Genomic DNA, 21,282 nt, shown 5'->3' with positions numbered 1-21,282 from the left:
GGGGACCTGGTCATTAAAGGGGCCTGGTGTGCACGCGTGTGTGTGCACAGATAGGGGGTACGTGCCTGCGTGTGGCGCATGTGCGTGCAGGCGCTGGTGTGAGGTGCGTGTGCATATGTACACGTGTGCATGGGCATGTGGTACGTGTGTGCACGCAGGTGTGTGGTGCATGGGCATGCATGTACGGGTACACAGTGTGTGTGTGTGTGCGCGTGTGCGCATGTGTGGCCTGGAGGAGAAGCCAGAGCTCAGCACGCAGGAATCTCCTTTCCTGCTCTGCAGCCTCACCTGGGAGGTGGTGACATCAGCACGGGAGCCCTCCCACCCTTTAAGCCCGCCCCACACTTTCAGAGAGCTCCTCTATCTCCCCTCTCTCTCTCACGCACACGCGCACACCCCTAAACCTGCTCACAAGCACGAATGCACGCTTTCCCCCGGCAGCCCAGGCACTGAAGACAAGTGGGTGCGGAGGCCCCACGAGCCCCGCCCAGCAGGGCGCGTGCAGGGACCCGAGGCGTCCCAGGGCACCCAGCACCCGTGCAGGCAGCTGGCGTGGCCTCCTCGTGACTCCCAGCCCGGCGGCCACGGGAGGACTGAGAAAGCCGCAGGCCCGGGCTCCTGACTCAGCCCCAAAGCTTCTCTCACGCACAGTCTCGAGCAAGCCGTCCCGAGACGGACCGGGCTCCACTGGACACCACGTGAGGGAACCGAGGAAAGCACCCGGGGGCAAATGCGCCCGGCGAACACGGCCGAACGAGGGAGGCGGCAGCGGGAGCCGACAGTGCGGCCGCTCAGACACAAACACGCAGCTCGAGGGCTCCCAAAGCGCCGTCTGTGAAGGAGCCGACCCCCGCCCCTCCCGGCCCTCCAATCTGCACCGCCGTGCGGGCTCCGGGGACGCGGGCCGGCCCACACGCTCACACCCTTGAGGACAGTGCTCCGTATTTGTATCACTTTGGGGGGGACATTTTAGGAACTCAGCTCTCCCATCAAGGAAAGCCATCAGTTAGCTCGGACTATTTAGATTTAACTCCCCTTGATCTCTCTTGATAACCTGCAAATTATACTTTTAAGGCTTTAATCCCGGTAACGTGTAAGTAAAGGGACAAATGGCTCAGTCGTGAACAAAAATGGCTTTCACCACGTCAGGCAGGCTAACATCCCGAAAGAGCACCGCCCGGGGAGGTTTGGGACACCGGACGCAAATCCGACTCGCCACTGAGCACACGCAGGCCGTCACTGCCCCCAGAGGTCTGGCCGAGAGGCCGCGGACAGCAGGGGCCTCCTGGTGGCTTCACCCCCAGAGCAGCCTCCGAAGAGCGTCCGGCCCCAGCCCGTTCTCTCGGCTTCACGGCCGCCAGCTTAGGGGCCGTCATCTCACGTCGGGTCCCCTGTGACACTCTCCCGGCTGGCCTCCCTGCTGACACCCCGTACTCGACACCCCCCAGGGCGGCAGAGGGAGCTGCTGACACATCGGGCCACGCCGTCCGTCCGTCCGTCACTCACGCTGTCTGCCCAAGACGGGGAGGGTGAATGCAGACTGTTGGCCGTGACCCCAAGGAGCCTGACCTGCCCCTCCCTTCCCCCACCTCATCGCCTCCACTGGGTCCTCGCTCGCCAAAGCCGCCACTTCTGTCCCCCTCGCGGCCTCTGCTCTCGAACTTGTCGCAACGCCCTGCTCGCAGCCCGACCTCCCAGGGCACCCCCGATCTCCAGCATTTAGGTGTGAGTTCAAACGCCGCCTCCTAAGAGACAGCTTCCTTTACCAGCCCAGCCAGAACAGCACCCCTCTTCCCAGCCTGCGCCCGACCCACTTCCGCGGGAGCCCCCCCGAGGAAGGTCCTCCCGCATCCCGTTCACGGCTGTGCCCTCAGTCCTGCCCCGTGACAGGCACGGAGGAAAACCCTAGAACCCTCGCTGGCCTCACGGAGGCGTGAATGATCCGGGTCCCCCCACCCTTCAATCTGACCCTCCGCGTGCCTTTGCTCTCCAAAGCCTGTGCCGCTGATGAGCGCCGACCTTCCCGTTCCGGTAACGGCTCGGGCCAGCCCGGGATTTCGGCCAGCTCCTTCCCTTCCGTGTCTCCATCAAGTGATGCTCCAGACCCAGCTTCCCAGAGGCCAGCCAGTCGGGACCTCGGGCCCCCCCGCTTGTCGGAGAGGAGAAACGGACTCAGGCGCGAAGCAGCCCCAGCGAGGGGAAGCGGTGCGGGCAGCGCGTGGTGCCGGCGGGCTTGGAAGAGGAGACGACAGGCAAACAGGGAAGTGAAGGCCGATGACGACTTCTTCAAGAGGGAGGAGGGGCAGAGCGCCAAGCTGGGCGCGCCCAGAGGCAGGGGACAGCACGGGGCTCCGAAGCCAGCGAGCCGAGTCACAGAGATCTCTCCGCGCACGATCGCTTGGTCCCGTGCGCGGAGTTCATGTTCCTCATGGGGAGACAGTCCCGTCTCCGAGCCAGGAGTCAAGGTGGGGGGCTTGTGGAGGCTGCGCCAGGCAAAGCGCCCACGCCCGCCCCCTCGGCACCAGGTCCCGCCCCCTCGGCACCAGGTCCCGCCCCCTCGGCACCAGGTCCCGCCCCCTCGGCACCAGGTCCGCCTTCGGGAAGCGCCCAGCACCCTCCTGCTCGGGGAACGTGCCGCCCCCAGGCCCACCTGGCCTGACTGCAGACAGCGGCACGAGAGGCCACCGCGGTGCTGGGCGCACGCTGACGTCCACGCCAACGTCCACGCCAACCGAGTCACGTCCCCTGGTCACGAGGAGGCTCACGCGACCCACATACCGGCGTCTGTTCTGGGCGAGCACTCCCAGTTCTTGCTGTCCCTACAGAGTGGCACCCAGAGCCATTTCCCTGGAACAGCCATTAATTCAGAAAATAAAAAAATAAAAAAATAAAAAAAAAAACACGGATTTATGTTTCCTCGGCAAGAAAGGGGGAAGAGAAGGTAAACAGCTGGCCTACACGTCCCTCAGCGTCTGTTCATCCCGTCAGACTGTCCTGCCGCGCCAGGGACACGCCAGGAAGCCACGCAAGTCGAGGTCCGGCACCAGCCCTCGCCAGCAGCTCCGGTCCCACGCGCCCTATCCCGCCGGCAGCGGGGCCAGACGGCAGCCATCCCTCTACGGTGGCAGGCAGAAGCATCTCTTTTACAAGGTGACACACAGATCAGCCTCGTCTAGACCCCCAAGGAAAAGCTTTCCGTTAATTGCAATAATGCAGAAAAGATTTCCGCGTAGAGAGAACGTCTGGTGCCACTGGGAGCCCACAGATCCGGACCAGAGCAGCATTAAGTCCCAGCCGCCTGCAAGCTGAGGACGGTGTCGTGTGGAGGGGCGCCACGCAGCCAGGCGGAGGGGGCCTGCAGGAAGCGTGGGGCAGCAAGAATCCCAGCACCCCCCCCCAAGGGCCCCCAGGCACACCCGTGAACCCAGCCACACCGCAGAGTTTCCCCCGGCTCCAGCAGTGGGCAGGCCCCCCCCTTCCAGCTCCCATCCCCACTCCCATCCCCACTCCCATCCAGGGGGGCTGGCTGCAGAAACCAGAATGGGACAGGGGCCCAGTGGCCCCAGGAGACAGGGCTGCTGCAGGACCCCAGGGACGGACCTAAATCTGCAGACAGCAAAACTAACTCGCCCGCCAGAGGCCATGCAGGGAGGAAGGCCACGACCACAGGCCGGGCCGCCGAGGCCTCCTCAGACACGACATGTGCAGCTATCGGGCTGAGGGCTGCTTTCTCTCTTTCCTTCTTCTTACTAGGATTTATCCTGGTTTTTTTTTTTTTTTTTTTTTTTTTTTTGCCTTAAAACACTTCACGAGTTTCCTTTGCTTTAAGTTATTTATTTAGAGAGAAAAAGAGAGAGAGCGCACGCACACGTGCGCATGAGCAAGGAAGGGGAAGAGAGAGAGAGAGAGAGAGAGAGAGAAATCCCAAGCAGGCACCGTGCTCTCAGCGCCGAGCCCAACATGGGGCTCGAACCCACAAACCATGAGGTCACGACCTGAGCCAAAACCAAGAGTCAGACGCTCAACCGACTGAGCCCCCGGGCACCCCTGCTTTGCTTTCGCTTAAAATCACAAAAACTAGCACAGGTTTGAGTCCAAGTCATTCAGAATCATTCAGAACTCCCTCCCCAACTCACCTGACATCGTCCCGTGCCCGGGGCCCCAGCGCCCCCACTGCCTCCCCCCCCACCGACAGCTCACCTCGATGACCTCAGCCCAGCTCATAACAAGACCTGTGATGGCTCGAGCTACAGTGCTCCCCGCCTGAGCATCCATCACCGCCTCACAGACCAGGAAAGCGCACGTGACTGTGAGCACATCGGGACCGGACCTCTGAGGGTCACCCCGAAAATATTTTGCCATTTGATGGCCATCATAATGAGCCGCCCACAGATCAGACGTTGCTCAGGGCGAGTCACGAGGAAAAAGGACCCCGTTCCCCACGCCGCGGGCCGCGGGCTCCTAACCCGCATCAAACACCTGCGGTTCCTGTTCAAAGCCTGCGTGGAGCCCTTTCCAAGCTTTTGCTCTCAGGCTGGTCAAAGATATCACAAGGAACTGCCTTCCTATCACCTTTCCCAAGCAGGTGCTTTCAAAGTTCACAACATGACCCTTCAAAGGGGTACAGATTAAGCACCAGTTCCCTTGAATTTACAGCCCCCGACGGGCCTGGAGACGAGCTGGGGGCAGGCACTCACTCCTGCCGGCTTCTCCAGCCCCAGCGCCCTGTGGTTCCCTCACACGGTCTCAGCTAAAAGCAGAATCCGAGAGAAATCTTGTGAGGGACGTTCGTGTCTCATCCTCTACCGAGGCGCCCCCACAACAGCAAGGGAACAACCGCAAGGAAAAATGACTCCTGCATGCCCCCCGCCACCCCACCCTAAGGAGGGAGGTGCCGGGAGAATAGGTCGTTCCAGGCCACCGCCAGACCCTTCACTGCCCCAGACCCCACAACAGAGCCCGATTCCCCAGAGCTCCCCCGGGGCCCAGGCTCAGAGGAGCCCCCAGAGGCCAGAGCTAGTGCGAAGTCCCCCAGGGCAAAAAGCGAGAAGAGACAGCAGTTCACCAAAATCAAGGATCAAAAGCCAGAGGGGCCAAGCCAGGAATCGGGAGGAGAGGCCCAGCCAGCTGGCCAGCGGCCTCAGGAGCGTGGAGCCAGCGCCCGGCCAGCCCGGCCCCCGGGGCCCGCACAGGGAGGCCACGGGGCACTGCCACAGGAGCTTCCCGCCACGTGCCCAGGCAGCTGGGCTTGGGGCTCTAGCTCATCCTCCGGCAGAGCCCCGTCTACACTGCCGGACCACAGGCACCCCAGCCCAGGCCTGCCTTGCCTGCCTGCACAAGGTGGGTGCACCAGGGAGGCAGGGCGGCCCCGGCTGGGATTGGGAACATTCTTCCCACAAGGTTTCTGAGGGGCCAGGTCAGGACACGGACGCTCCCCAGAACTCGGAAATGGGGACCACCAGCAATTCACCTCCAAATTCAAGCGTCCCCACAAAGCACCCTCCCTGGGGCTGTCTTCCCGGACTCCATGCACGGCAAGAACGTTCGGCACCACACACGCCGGGGTTTCCTGGGGACTTGATGGCGTCTCTACTGTTTCAGGCACCCTGCCCTGCGACGGCACGATGCTGAGGACACGGACCACCCCCCGGCACTTCTTCAGGGGGCCACGGCCCCACAGCGTGGTCTGCCAGAGGGCCGGGTGACCTGCCAGCGGCTGTGGCAAGAAAGGTGGCACTGGCTGGCACAGGACTAGCGGGGGCAGGGCAGGCAGGAGCACCCGGGGAGGGGGAGAGAGGCGGTCACAGCACACGGCCCGAGTAAATGTGGAGTCAATGTCGTGCCATCAGCTTCAGCGGCGGTATCACCTGCCACAGGACAATAAAGGCAGGATGCCCCATGTACCGAGATGTTGGGTGAAACCAGAACGAGCTGCATCGGCTCTAACAATGAACACGCCCTGCGGGGCGCCTGGGTGGCTCAGTCGGTGAAGCGTCCGATGTCGGCTCAGGTCATGATCTCACGGTTCGTGGGCTCGAGCCCCGCGTCGGGCTCTGTGCTGACAGCTCGGAACCCGGAGCCCGTTTCAGATCCTGTGTCTCCCTCTCTCTCTCTGACCCTCCCCCATTCATGCTCTGTCTCAAAAATAAATAAATGTTAAATAAAAATTTTAAAAAATTTAAAAAAACAATGAACACGCCTTGGGTCTTACAGGCTATTCAAGTTCTGCCCACGGTCCTGATGTTCTCGTCTTTGTTACAGAGCAGGAATTCATTAAAAGTAGTTCCAACTTTAAACTCTTCTGGAAGTACCTTTCTACGGATCAATTTATGCTGAACTGCAGTCATAAAACCAGTTGCCCTTCCTTGTTACCACCAGGGCTGGAAAAATGAAAATGTGACCGGCACTCCCGGTCCGCTGGCCAAACTTCAGACACCTGAGCAACCAAGAAAGATTTTTTCCTAAAAAGCTGAAAGACTTTCTTGCGCAGAAGGTTCCCGGGAGGGCAGCGCTGCCCGGCTCCACTCTGCAAACCTGCGGCTCCCTCCACGGCTCCCCAGGTGGGACCGGGGCAGCGCTTGGGGCGCTCGGGGCGCCGAGCCACTCTGCATTCTACAAAATGAAATCCACGTAAATGGAAAACGTCGCTGTGCTCACGAGGACTCACAAAACTCTGATTTCAGAAATCTGAAAACACGGCACTATAGACGTGAGCTGTGTGACTTCACAGCACAGCAAGCACCGTGGAGATAACTTCTGGGCAGAGGGCAACAGCAGATCCGCAGTTGTGCTGGGAGAGCTGCGGGGGCCGCGTCCCCGGAAACCCCAGAGCAACGTGGCCCAGAAAGAAGGAATTATTACAAGGCAAGTGTTTGCAACACGACCCAAGGAACACCGCCCCCACGTGAGTTCTAACACCTGATGAACACACCAAGTAAGAGCCCGTGACAAATCCAAAATGAGCATTGAAAGGCAACCACCTGGGGCACCTGGGCGGCTCAGTCGGTTGAGCGTCCGACTTCCATTCAGGTCATGATGTCGCGGTTCGTGGGTTCGAGCCCCGAGTCGGGCTCTGTGCTGACAGCTCGGAGCCTGGAGCCTGGAACCTGCTTCGGATTCTGTGTCTCCCTCTTTCCCTGCCCCTCCCCTGCTTGCTTGCACTCTGTCTCTCTCTCAAAAATAAAACAAACATTAAAAAATTTTTTTAATTAAAATTTTAAAAAATAAATAAAAGACAACCACCTATCACGTAAAACATACACCAGGACTGCCCCTGATTATTTGCCGCAACGTGGTCAATAACGTAGGACTCTCTTAAAGCCAGCAATGGTGCCAGCACCAAAGCCAGCAATGGTGTGGCGTTTGAATGACTCGACATTGACCTCCTTCAAATGTGACGATTTATGCCCCACGCTCTGTGCTCAAGGCAGGTGTTTGATAGGTGAGCCGACCCAGACATCTCACTACGCTCAAAACTGAAGGACAGAAAAGCAGCAACACTGTCAAACACAACATCACAGTGCCACTGTCACCTGACCAAACGTTCAACACAACAGACATGGCCACATGTCACAGCGGCGAGAATGACTGGGGGCCAGTCAGAAAGAAGCATTTTTCAAACGCAGGAGCCACCAGACTTCCCCTCTGGCAGCGTGGCCCGTGAGACGGCCACCTACCTGCTCCTGAAGTCACTGAACCCGTCCATCCCACACAACCCGCGTTTACCTCGGATCAGTCGCCTCAGTGCCAGGAAGGCCAGGAATAAAATCCACCACATTTAGAGGATAAAGGAGCAAAAATGTATTCTCCTATCAGATGACAGGGAAAGGAATTGATAAACCTCAGCACCATTTGTGACTTTAAAACCACGAGCAAGGCACCGTCCCTCACGTGATAAAGAGCACCTGTAATGCCTAGAGAAAATATCCCAAGTCAGCACAACGCGACCAGGAGTGACAGCAGGATACCTGCTTCCCCCACTGTGTTTGGTTGTAGTAAGAAGTCTGAGCCAGCAAAAAAAAAGAAAAAACAATAAAAACAAACAGCAAAACAAAACAAATAAAGAAAAATATATAGCAAAACAGAAAAAAAGAAACTGCCATTATTCACAAAGTAATACGATTAACTTCTGTAAAGCCTCAACCACATCTACACATAAAATACTTGAATTGGGGAACAAGGTAAGACTTGCCAGGTAGAAGGTTCACTGACAAAAGTCAACAGCCTTTCTAGAGAGTATCAATGCAAGACAAGAAAAAGAACACTGTCTAGAAATAAAAGATCAGGAGAGCTAAACAAACACAGAAACAAAATGTGAGTTCTCCCCGACTGATCGGCAGATTCGGCGTGACTTCCAGAATTTACACGAAGCTATAACGAGCTGATTTCACATTTATACGAAGGCCCATAAACAACAGCCAGGCTCGGGCAGCCTGGCCTGCAAGACAGCAAGACAGCGAGACCAGGACACCTAGACAGGAGGAAGCCGGAACAGGGACGATGGACACACGGAGCGGCGGCCCAGAGGAGCCCAGAAGGAGCCCAACGTGTGCGGGATTCTGATGTAGCACAGAGCTGATCGGCGCGGGCGGCTTCTCCTGGAGGGACGTGTGCTCAGAAAGCAGCCGACCGCGGCGAACCACGCAGAGTGGATTCCAAACAGACTGTGCTGCTAAATGTAAAAGGCAGAACTTCAAAACTCTGGGAAGAGAGCTCAGACTTCTCTGAAATCTCGAGGTTGAAAAAGAGGTCTTAGGACACAAACAAGCATATACGCGTAAAGGAGAAGACGGGGGAACGGGCGGCGGTAAATTCAGACTTTCTCGTCACCACGAGTGAAGAACAAGCCACTAACTGAAGGGGGCGCCCGGGTGCATCCACACCCACGACAGACTCCGCGCCCTGAACAGATCAGGAACTCAATTCCGTGGGCAGAACCAACCAGACACCAGCACCCCAGGGACAGGGAACAGAAGCACTTCACCAGAGAAGAAACACAAATGGGCAAGAAACCGAAGAAAAAAAACTTCACTTCATCCGCACTCACGGAGGTTCAAGTGAAAAGCCCAACGGGACGCACCTCCTACCCCTGGCCAGAGCGGGGGACCCGGCCTCACAGTCCCATGTGGTGGTGAGGGTCAGCATGGGACACTCCCCCAGCACGACCGCCTGGTGTGACCCAGTGCGATCCCAGCACCCGCCCCCGGGGCCTCTCCACACACGCGCGCGCACACACACACAGGCGCACGCGTTCACGCACGCACAGAGGCACGTGCACAGCGACGCCCTGAGAAAACACACAGCGATGAACTTGGCCCAAATGCTCGAGCAACACGAGACTGGAGGGCTCAGTGCACAGACTGAGCAGCAGAACGCAACACAGCACTGAGAAGTGACCTCCAACCACAGGCACTGACGGGTAACGCTTAAAACCAAATGCTGTCTTGGGGTGCCTGGGTGACTCGGTCAGTTGAGGGTCCAACTTGGGCTCGGGTCATGATCTCACGATCCGTGAGTTCAGGTCCCGCGTCGGGCTCTGTGCTGCCAGCTCGGAGCCTGCAGCCTGCTTCAGATTCTGTGTCTCCCTCTCTCTCTGCCCCTTCCCTGCTTGCACTCTGTCTGTCTGTCTGTCTCTCTCTCTCTCAAATGCGGGGGGAAGAAAAAAAAACACCAAATGCTGCCATATAAAGGGCAACCACACATATACTTAGAATAATCCCATTAAAAAATAAAAACCATAAAGGGCAAAAACATGCATACGCATATAAACACGTGATAAAACCATACAGAGAGGCAGGAAGACAGTCACTCGCTGGGAGACGGGAGACGTGTGGGAGGGACACAGAGGGGACCTCACAGATGCTAGCTCCTGCTCTTTCTTCAGCTAACGGTGGGCACCTATACGTTAATGTTTCATTATTTCCTTAAATGTGAACATAAACGTTACAGAAATCCCTCTGCTCTGGTAGGTTTTACCAGAAAAACAAAGAGGAGAAGAAAGATCTACGGACCCGATTCCCAAAACACGTCCGAGGAGACTTCGGTGGACTGATTACAAAACACCCAAGTACTCCCTGGGCTCTCGCAAACCGCATTCCCACCGCTGGCGGGCAGAGGCCCAGTGAGGAGCCCGAACGAAGAGACGAGGGGTGAGAGGCCGTGGACAGGTGGGACACCGACCACCACCCACGCGCATCCAGGCCGTGAGGACCCTCCGGTGTCACCTCGCACGTGGAAGGACCTGCAGAACGGCTACACGTGACGAGCGTGTGCTCTACTGTGTCACTCGCTCATCCGCTGCCCCAGCGCCAGGCTGCGGGGACCGGGGGACACAAGGGCCCCGGGTCCTGCCCTCACAGCCTGCGCGGTCCTAGCAGACACAGCGGGGGCCTCAGCCGTGGCCAGAATCCCAGCAGACGGTTCACAGATGCACTGACTCTCACCAGCAGATGCCTGCCGGGCAGCAGGGATGGAGACCACGGGCGTGAAGGCCGCCGCCCCTCCGAGGGTGGTCTAACGGGACAGGGACTCTGAAAGGGCAGTTGCCACAACCCCGCCCGGGGGCTGGAGCGGGAGACACAAGGGCGCTCCTGGGTCACCGGGGCAGGAGCAGGTGAGGCTGGCCTGCTCAGCTGAGAGGGGGGACGGGGGGGGGGGGTGGTCAGGGGGCCTGCCAAGCACAGCGGGCTGCTGAGGAGTGGTCCTCCAGATGCGAACGTCAGAAACCCACTTCGATGTGGCCCCAGAGCCAACTCCGGGGCCTCCAGAGGCGGTCTTCCTCCCGGCCACCACCGGCCCTGCTGTGGGCGGGCCCACGCGGCTCCAGGCACAATCAGTCTACGCCAAGCGCACGGTCGCAGTAAGAGTCCACTCTGAACGACTGCTTCTATTTGCCGCCTAGAAAATGCCCATCCTTCAGGGCCATGGAAAGCTCGTCACGCTAATTCTAAGAATTGCACGTAAATAATGTGGTTTTAAAAGCCTGCATGTTTCATTATCCTCCGCGTCTGTTTAAATGTAACGAGACATCGCTTCTCCGTGGCTAACTGGAAAAAGCATCTTATTTCCCTAATTTGTGACATTGCTCTAAGAAGCAGATAACCAGAGGGCAGATAATATAATAACCACGAAGGAAAAGTCACTTGGTAGACGATAAACTTATCAATAGAAAAGGCCCAATAGGGATATTTGAATATCATTCCCCTAATAAACTCACTTCACCCTCCATGGTAGCCACGGGCCCACAGGTCAGAACTTGTGTGTTTTCATGTAATAGATTGAGTGAGCTCAACACCGGACAGGAGACCAAAAAAACAAGCAGCCAAAAACTTACGAATTTTACTTTCAGACAATGACATCGGATGAAAACAGTAATTACCAATTTCGACAAAATCTTCTGACTCCCATGAGGTTCCAGGAGATGCTCTGGGCACCGACACCTCGAGGGCCCCAGCCCTGCTCTCCGGGAGCCGACAAACAGGGTGAGTGAGTGGCGTCACGAACAAGCAGTCAGGCCGCACACACCAGGCGTGAATGGGGTAGGAGAGCGTTGCAGGCATATGGCGCGTCTGATGAGGCAACCTCCCAGGTAAGGTCTGAAGGCCCAGAGGGACCCAGACCCTCAGGGGTCACGGGCGAGGGAGAGATGGGGATCCGGTCAGCTGTTCGGAGCAGCTGGCTCTGTGGCACGTGCAGCTCTCGCACCAGAGCTCGGCCGAAACAGACACCGCGGAGGCCTGCCGTCCCCTGGGGCCCGCTCCACCGTGGGGACGGGCGGGGGGCGGTGACCCCCCGACCGAGGCTGCGCCTCTGCTCTCTGGCCGAGAACCGCCGGGTGACGGCCATCCAGCCCGACTCCATCCGCTCTGCTCACTTCCAGGCCTCCCTCTCGGCAGGTAGGCGAGCCTGAGGCCCCTGAATCTAGCTGAGCTCCCATAAAACAGGGATTTCCGGGCCGAGCTAGCCCAGAGAACAGGCAGGCTGAAGGTTCTAAAAGCAATTCAACGGCGAGCAGCAGACGGAACGGACCCTCCATCAAAGACCCGCGTGTGGCAAACCAGCACACGTAACAACGCACGCCAGTCACCAGGGAAAGGCAAGTTATAAGCCCGCAAGGTACCATCACACGCCCGCCAGGAAACGGCTGACATTAAAAAGCCTGCCGGTACCGAGTACCGCTAAGGATACAGCACAAGCCCTCCCACGCACCGCTGGCGGGCACGCCGACCGGCACAGCCACCTTGGAGAATCGTCTGGCGGTCTCTAATGAAGTAGACACACACCCACTCACACCACACAAGCACCCTGCTCCTAGGTCCTCGCCGCAGAGGGGCGAGCAGGGGCCTTCACCAGATCTCCACACAAAGGTTTGTAGCACATTTTTTTGTGTGAAGACCCACACTTGGAAAGAGCCCAGGTGTCCACCAACCGACAAACGGGTCACCATGCCAGGACACGTCCGACAACAGCGTCCTACCCAGCAGCAGTGCGACAACGTGCACGCGCGTCTAAGCACTAAGAGAAGGCACTCACGAAAGTCTGGAATTTGTGGGATTCCGTTTGCACGCAATTCTTAAAAGGCAAAGCTCCAGAGACACGGAAAGCAGATCAGGACTTACACGGGCAGGGGTGGGGACAGGAGGCTGACAGCAAAGGAAGCGAGCCCACTCTGCAGGGTGATGGAAGTGTTCTATCGTGATTCAAGGGGCTGCCATAGTCCCAAGCACAGGTGTCAAAACCAACCTAAATGCACACTTACAATGGGTACACTTTACCGTCCGGCCACCAGACCTCAAGAAAGCCCACAGGAGGAAGCGGACGGCTGTGGGGGAGGGGGGCGGGTGGCGAACCGAGCGGACTGCGCATCCCCTACTGGAGGGACAGGAAAGTGTGGGTAGATGGGGGATGTGCCGAAACCCTTCTTCTGGGCGGTCAGAAGGCCCAGACGTCAGCGAGGCACACGAACCAGCTAAAATCCGACTCACGCTGTCCCGGTTCCAGACGGTCAAGTACAACCACGTGACTAAGTTCCGGCCCGTGGGACGGAAGCACAGGTACCGGGAGCACCTTCTAGGGAAGAGCGGTAAGGGGACGGGCGCGCCCTCCTCACTCCTGCACGTGGAAGGGAAACGCGGTGCGGAGAAGCTACAGCGGCAGCCGGGGCCCCAGGGGGTGACGCCGAGCACAGCGGCAAAGCCGCCTCACCGCCAGGGGGAGCCCGTGCGGGAGACAGGAACGACCCCCCCCCCCCCCCCCCCCCCCCGTCCCGCCAGGCCGCCTGCTGTCTGCGGCAGACCCCTCTGAGCCGAGCCGCCACGACCCTGCCAGCTCTCCTCTACGAGCGACGTGTCAAGTGGTAGGAAAAATATAAAAATGACGGTAAACCGAAGGTCTGTGGCAGACTCTATTTTCCATTAAAAAAAATAAGTAAAAAAGAGGTCATGATATGTTCTCCCTCGTTTTGCAGATACGGTTAAGCACAACCATTGAGAAGGACCATCAAAAGCAACCGCCTCAAGACGCCTGCTTCTGTGGGAAACTAATTCTCTCCTTTTGTGTGCTATAATCCACAGGCACTTCTGCTTTCATAATCCAGGATTTTCGTTCAACAAACTTACTAAGCATATAAGAGACAGGAGAGTTTAAAAGTGTGTTTGCCGGAGCACTCGAGACGCAAACAAGTGTCTCAAACCGTAAGTAAAAAACATTCCACTTTAAAGAGATACCATTTACGAGAGTAACAAAAAAATGTGATAACTAAGAATAAATCTAATAAAACACACACAAGACCTTTCCCGGGACAAATTTTACAGGTACACTGAAAGGCGTCACAAATGGCCTAAAAATGGAGACGGTGCATATTCACGACAACAAAGAGGATTCCATAAAGACGTCAATTCCCCCCATCTGATCTACAGATTCTGCGCAAGCCCAGCCACGAATCAGACAGACAGTAAAGACAAAAACGGAACAAGCAAGTCCCGGGAGTCTGACTGTGAGAGTCGGGTGGGAGCGCACAGGCCTGAGGCCTGGAGAGGACCACGGGCACCAGGGCCCCGGCAGCCGTGGGACTCGGGACGAGGCTGAACTCGCCGGCAGGTGGTTGTCGAGGGAAGACCCCTTGAATTCTAGGACAAGACAGAGAACAAAGACGCACGTATGCAGGCGTAAGGAGGACGCACACCAGAAGGGACGCTGCAAACACGGGGAGACAAGCTGGAGGCCACACTTGAGGCCGGGCCTGACAGGTCACTTCAGGGGAGAGCTCACTGGAGGGCGACCTCACCTTGTAAGCAGCCGGTGAGTACATACGAATGAAAAACGGGAGTGTGAAGGACAAACGAGCAAAGCTTCAGATGAACCTATGGGAGCGGACTGACTACACAAGGTACGTGTAGATCTCTCAAGAAAGGCACAGCAGTGCCAACCAGAAATGAAGGGGCCGAGAAGTTCGGCCGCACTGAAACGAAGAACTTCCGGTCGTCAACGCCACCCAGAAGGAAGTGAGAAGCAGCCACAGGATGGGAGAGGACGCGTGTGACGTGCAAGCTGACAAAGATTTAGAATCCCTAACACATTAGGATCGGCAGCCAATAAAAAACTAGATCAACCGCCCACAAGAAAAATGGGCAAAAGACAGAGGGCAGCACCCCCCCGAAAAGGGACCACGGAAACATTAACACAGGAAGAGATCACGGCCACCAGTAAGGAGAGACATGGAGATGACGACCAGGAGCAGAAGGCCCGCTGGCGGGACAGGAATGAGGAGGACGAGGGGCGTGGTCACAAGGCGTGGACGAGGAGTGTGGACAAGAGTTAGAACAACAAGGAGCATGGACGCTGACCGTGGATGCGGGGCGTGGACGAAGAGCATGGACACGGAGCGCGGGACTCGAACACCCCACAGGCGAGCGTCTGAGGAGGGCAGCTCCCCCGGGAGCACACTGACACCAGGCCTGACAGGCTCCCGGGCTCACCCCCACCCCCACCCCAGCACAACCGTTCTACTTCTCAACACCCCAGAGAAGGGCCTGATCACAACACGCCAGACGAGCCAGACGTCCGGCGACAGGAAAAAGCCACAGAAAGTGTGCAGTATTTGACTGACGGACGATCGCCCAAGAGGACACACAGATGAGCTGAATGTTAGCAAATGATGTGGAAGAAAAACACGAGCTGCAGAGAGAAGGCCACGGGACACGGGCTGAGGTCACGGGATCACAAAGTCAGGGGGCCGCTCACGTCGCGGGGGCCCTTCAAGAGCAGGGTAGGCACCGTGGGCGGCTCCAAGGCCACGGGTCCGACGTGAGTGGGGCTCTCCCCGCAGGTGGGGAAGGACACGTGTGCGCACTCCACGCACGCCTACCCGTGTCTTCCGTACGCGTCAACGCCACACACAGAACAGCGACTCCTGTCCGTGATTACGTTCTCGAGGGCCACCCCACACGCGCTGTGGCTAAAGCACCCCAACCGCACAAACCACGTCGCTAGTTCCGAGGGCACCCACCGCCCCGACCCAGGGAGACAACATCCACAGGAACTTGCGATCCTGGCTCTTACCTCGGTCACTTTGGGCTGAAGTATCAGCGCCTCCGGACTCATGCGAGGGATGTCTATGTGGATCTGCGGATGCAGGGAGAGAGGTGTTATTTCCAAAGGTGACAGATGTCGGCGTAAGAGCAGTGCTCATCGGCGATGAACTGACCCGGGACTCGAACCCGCTCCCGCCCCGAAAGTACCGACGCCCCCCGTGGCCGAGTGCTCGAGGGGGCAGGTTCTAGCCGCACGGGCCCAGCACGAGGGCTTGCCGACGCTTCCCGCGCAAACACGTGCTGCCCGATCAGGAAGAGAGCGGGCCCTCGGCTATTTAGTAACAGAATCCATAGCAATTAGCAAACATTGATTCCCGGCCTCGGACACGGGAGCAATTCAGGTACATCAATAGCGGACGAGTTATCGGCCGTGACAGCTTCTTCTTGGCGCCCAGGCCACGTTTTTCTCCACTTCACAGAGTCCGTGGGGACCCGGGGCACTTTTCAAAGGAAGCACTCAAAAACCTCTGCCAGCATCGGCCGATCCCTGCTTGCGCGCCGCCTGACCCGAGAGCCCTAACGAAGCCCCCGACACGGCAGACGACGACACCCGCAGGTCCAAGCAGCAGCGAGTAAGAACGTTCGGGGCTTGAGCTGGCGCCACGGGCCGGCTCCCAACGTCCCACGGGCACGTCCGCCCCTGGCCAACACCGTCACCGTCCCCAGTCACCCAGGAGGAGGCCACAGAGGCTGAAGGAAGACGTGCACATCGTAATGCCGAGAAGGAGCCAATGCTCAGGTTCGTTCCCATCAGTACGTGCCCACAAGGACTCCACTATCCAGGGGAACAGGACAGCATCCTCGCTCTGCCTCACGGGCACGACAGCCTGGGCACCATGACTGAGGCCCGGGGCCCAGCATCCTTGTCTAGAAGGTGCCTGCCACATCCCCCGGAGGCTTCCCTGGTGAAGACCACCCGAGGTGGAGGCCATCAACCATGCCGATGCGAGGCGTGGCGGCTGCTTCCCCACTGACGGGTCCCTGCCTGGAGCCCTTCCCTCAGTGAGAACCCGGGCGCCAGCAGCCCATCGGCAGCACCCGCCCGGGGAGAGGACCAGGAGGGGCTCGGGGGCCAGTGGACTCGGTGTTCGGGGCGGCACTGAAGGACAGCGGGCAGGAAAGCGAGAGAGGGCAGGAGACGGCCCGGAGGAAACCATCAGCCCCACGCCCCCTGAGCAACGCGGGGAGGAATGGAAGAAGCGTGGGCCTACGGGCGGCAGTGCCAAGAGGGAGGGGTGCAGTCCAGACCGGGGGCCAGACGACCCTAGTCCGACCGCGTCCCCTGCCCCAGGGCGCCCTCAAGGGCCACCCTCAGAACACGGCTCCCGTGCCATCACACTCCGGTGGGCGGGCCAGTGGGCACCGTACCTACACCTGCCGTCTGTGCCAACGGGAAGGGGCTGGACACGCGAGGCGGGCCTGCTTGGCGGCAAAGCGAGCCGACATCACTGCCGCGGATTACGGTTTTCTCCGCGATGTTATCGCAAAAACATCTGGGGAATTCACAACAACACAGAAGCTTTTTATTACCTATCATCGTAACTGAATAAAGACACATGCGACCTGTATTTAATTAACTCTCCCTCAAGAAATTCGAAACAGAATACAGTCTGGTAAATCTCACAGATAGATGCTAGGTGTCATCCTTTGGAAGTCTTTTCCTCGAATAAAAATGTATCAAAAACACATCCAAAACAATACCAAGTGGAACCATTCCCTAGAATTAGTGAAGTGGAAAGAGAAAGCAGGCAAGCTACTATTGCCCCAACCAAATCCAAGTGCAATCTATCTTAAATCCGTTTCTCAGGGTGCCAGGCAAGCAGCGCCTTGCGCCCTGGAGCGCCAAGGAGCCAGAGGCAAGGGCCCCGCCCCAGAAGGGCCTCTCCCGGGTCCTTGCTCTCTCGCATGGCGCTCGCCCCCCAAGCTCGACCGTTTCCCCTCCATGAGGAAGATCTTCTCAGAATCCATTTCCCTTAAAGAACTGTTGGTCACCAATCAGAGGGAAGGCCTGTCTTGGGACCTGTGTAACAGATCTACACCAAAGTGACGAAGAGATGTGGAGAGCCCGTACCTGAGGCAGAAAGATTCGGCAAGGCTCCTTCACCCAGAAGGAGGGTTTCCAAAAGGAAATATTCAGTACGAACGTGTCTCGGGAAAGTCAGAAGCTGACTGAAGAAACAGGAAGCAGAGCTATCAGTTAAGAACCACCTTTTTGCTTAAACACAGCGCAAAAATGAATGAACGAATGAATGAATGCAGCACAAACCATTCTGCATTTCACACATTACAAAGACAGCAAGAATGACAAAGTCCTCAATGAGCTTTTCTAACAGCAAATTCTGAATGCACTCTGAACTATAAATCAAATGTAAGGACTCTTCCCCTCATACACACTGTCAACTGTTCAAGAAGCCATAATTACACCATTTTGTGTTCAACGAGGGAGCAGAAATGATACCCTGGCTACACGTTTTGCTGGAGATGAACTGCACCCCCCCAGTCCAGCTGCCCAGTCAGCTCTCGTCTACCCACACCCCACCCCTCCGTGCCCCAGAGAGTCAGGGCCCACAAAGCCCACGGAGACTCTCCTCCTCTGATCGGTCCAGCGACATGCCTGTCCGGGTCCTACGGGCCCAAGAGCAGCTCTCTGACACAAGAAAGGCCGGGCGGCTCCCGAGGCACGTGTCAGGGCACCAGCAGGGGACCTCGGGCATCCGCTCTGCAACTCCAATTAAAAACATCCTCGTCACTTTTATAGAAGGAACCGGAGATGAGCAAAGCACTACCAGCAGGAGCACACCGTCACTTGTTCATTCGTCAGCAAACACAAATCCGTGGCCCGGTTAGGAACGCGCCAGAGCAAACAGCCCCTCCCGCAAACCATCACCAGGCCAGGGCCCCTCACGGGACGTGGAGCGAGGGACAGGCGCCCACCTGCCTGTAGGTGTCCTGGTGAGCGTCGTCGTGCCGGGAGTCGTAATAGTGCTCGATGAACGCAAAGTATTCTTTCTGCTTTCTCTGGAGCGTGGCTGGTCTTCGCTCCACGTTGGCAGGAAGGTAACCCTGGGTGAGAGAAAGAACAAGAACAAAAAGTAGGTACGGTTAATGCCGACTCACAAAGTGTGAAATCCAAAGGGTCTTAACTGGGTGTGGCGCTCCCAAACGGGGGGGACGAGGACGGTAAGCGGAAACGGACACGAAGCACATCAGGGAGGCGGCCTCCAAGGCACCGGACGGGCGGCTCGGGCTCAGACGCTCACAGCCTCCACCGCGCCCGCCAAACCTGACCCGTGGCCACAGGAGTGGGCGTCAGACGGGAGCCAGGCTTGAACTCCGTGCTCTTCGAGAACAGGACTGAGATGAACCTCTGGTTCTAAACGGCTCGCGTGCCTCAGAGAACTCGGAAGTCTGCACGGTCTTCTGACCAGAGTACATGCGGGTGCTCGTGTGTGCTCATGCATACATACAACGTACACACAGGCATGTGCATGTGTGGGCGCGCACACACACACACACGTACACACATCTGGAGAGATCGTCGCTCATGCAGATTTCCTCCTCTCTCCAAAGACTCGTGGGCGACTGGCAGCCGCAATCCCAGGACATAAAGTGAACTCAAACCCAGAAGGACCAGGCGGCTCAGGGTGGTCACGAAGAGCCCAGTCTCCAGGGCCAGACTGTCGGTGTTGTACGTGCTTTTTATTTCGCTGCTTCTGCTTTCTTTAGCTTTTAGTTTATTTTTTTGTTTTGAGAGGGAGAGAGAGAGGGAGCCCAAGCAGGGGAGGGGCAGAGACGGAGGGAGAGGGCTTGGGAGAGAACCCCAAGCAAGCTCCAGACCGTCAGCGCACAGCCCGACGCAGGGCTTGAACCCACGAACCATAAGATCAGGACCTGAGCCGAAATCAAGAGTCTGACGCTTAACCGACAGCCGCCCAGGCGCCCCTCTTTGCTTCTGCTTTTTAAATCAACATTACCGACATGTCACACGTAAGATGAAATGTGCCTCTTTCAAGTAAACCCTTCCATGACATCTGACAAGGGTACACAGCTGCGTCACTACGGCCCCCCCGTGAAGACGTGGAGAATCTCTGTCTCCCCAAAACCTTCCCCTGTGCTCATCCCCCTCTCAACCAGGAGAGCCCAGGGAGCCGCACGACTCCTCACGGACCGCCCCGGCCTGGCCTAGAACGTCACGCAAATGGAATCATTCGGGGACCCGCGCTTTGTGTCCGCTCGGCCTGGCATCTTTGTGATTTTTCCAAACCGACGAGGCGACCGGCACCCATCCCTCGGCTCACTTCTCCACCGCACGGAGACCCCGCGGCCTGCCGGCCACTCACTTCCTGCCGAGCGTCCGGGGTGTTTCTAGTTCGGGGCTACTATGAATACAGCTTGTTGGTACTATTCTCGTACAAGGCTTTTATGGCTACAAGCTTTCCTCTCTCGTGGTTAAACACCTAGGAGTGGAGCCTTGGCTCCCTGAGCATGTACACGTTTCGTTTCCTAACAAACTGCCAGACCTTTCACAAGAGATGATGTGGTTTCACACTCCAGCTAACAGAGGATAAGAATTTCAAATGCTCCACACCCTCCCTGATAGTATTGCCCGTCTTTTCTTTTTTAATATTTTAATAGTTATTCATCTTTGAGAGAGACAGAGACAGAACGCAAGTTCAGGAGAGGCAGAGAGAGAGGGAGACACAGAATCCGAAGCAGGCTCCGAGCTGTCAGCACAGAGCCCGATGCAGGGCTCGAACCCACGAACCGTGAGATCGTGACCTGAGCCGACATCGGACACTTAACCGACTGAGCCACCCAGGTGCCTCTCTTTTTTTAATTTTGTTAATGTTTATTTATTTTTGAGAGACAGAGAGAAACAGAGCACAAGCAGGAGAGGGGCAGAGAGAGAGGGAGACACAGAATCCAAAGCAGGTTCCAGGCTCTGTGCTGTCAGCAGAGCCGGATGTGGGGCTTGAACCCATGAACCGCAAGATCATGACCCAAACCAAAGTCAGATGCTTAACTGACTGAGCCACCCAGGCACCCTGTACTGTCCATCTTTAAATATTAGCATTCTGGGGGTGCCTGGCTGGCTCAGTCAGAGCATGTGACTCTTGATCTCAGGGCTGCGAGTTCAAGCTTCATGCTCAGTATAGAGATTACTTTAAAAAAAAATAAAATCGGGGTGCCTGGGTGGCTCAGTAGGTTAAGCATCCGACTTCAGCTCAGGTCATGATCTCACGGTTCGTGGGTTCGAGCCCCACGTCGGGCTCTGTGCTGACGGCTCAGAGCCTGGAGCCTGCTTCGGATTCTGTGTCTCCCTCTCTCTCTGCCCCTCCCCCATTCATGCTCTGTCTCTCTCTGTCTCAAAATAAATAAACATTAAAATAAATAAATGAAATCTTAAAAAAATAAATATCAGCCATTCTACTGAGTGGCTTTAATCGCACATCCCCGATGATTAACAATGTTCAACATCTTCCCACGTACCCAGCCGCCACTGCTTCTCTTCTCTGGTGAAGTGTCTGTTCAAATCTTTTGCCCATTTCTTAAACCAGGTTATCTTCCTAGTGAGTTTTACGGTTCTGTCTTCTAGAAGCGAATACACATTAAGATTATATTCTCCTAATCTGGGCCCTGCCTCCTTGTCTCAAACAGCCTAAGTTTTAAATTTCCATGCAATCCAACTTAC

At 57.1% G+C, this 21,282-nt stretch overlaps 1 protein-coding gene across 7 annotated transcripts in view; it reads right to left on the bottom strand.

Moving 5' to 3' along the window:
• Positions 1 to 21,282, bottom strand: part of TBC1D22A (TBC1 domain family member 22A) — a 322,333-nt gene that overhangs the window by 205,177 nt on the left and 95,874 nt on the right. For all 7 annotated transcript variants that reach the window (XM_019447231.2, XM_019447233.2, XM_019447237.2 and 4 more), the window contains 2 exons: positions 18,525 to 18,653; positions 15,559 to 15,621 (listed from right to left, as the gene is read on the bottom strand). In XM_019447231.2, coding sequence (XP_019302776.2) covers positions 15,559 to 15,621; positions 18,525 to 18,653 — 192 coding nt within the window. The remainder of the gene's footprint in view (positions 1 to 15,558; positions 15,622 to 18,524; positions 18,654 to 21,282) is intronic.

The sequence above is a fragment of the Panthera pardus genome, unplaced genomic scaffold (genome assembly GCF_024362965.1).
Source record: "Panthera pardus isolate Hobbes unplaced genomic scaffold, ASM2436296v1 HiC_scaffold_6, whole genome shotgun sequence".
NCBI classification, from domain to species: Eukaryota; Metazoa; Chordata; class Mammalia; order Carnivora; family Felidae; genus Panthera; species Panthera pardus.
The sequence above is the reverse complement of the archived record's forward strand: the minus strand, read 5'-3'. Positions and strand labels throughout refer to the sequence as shown.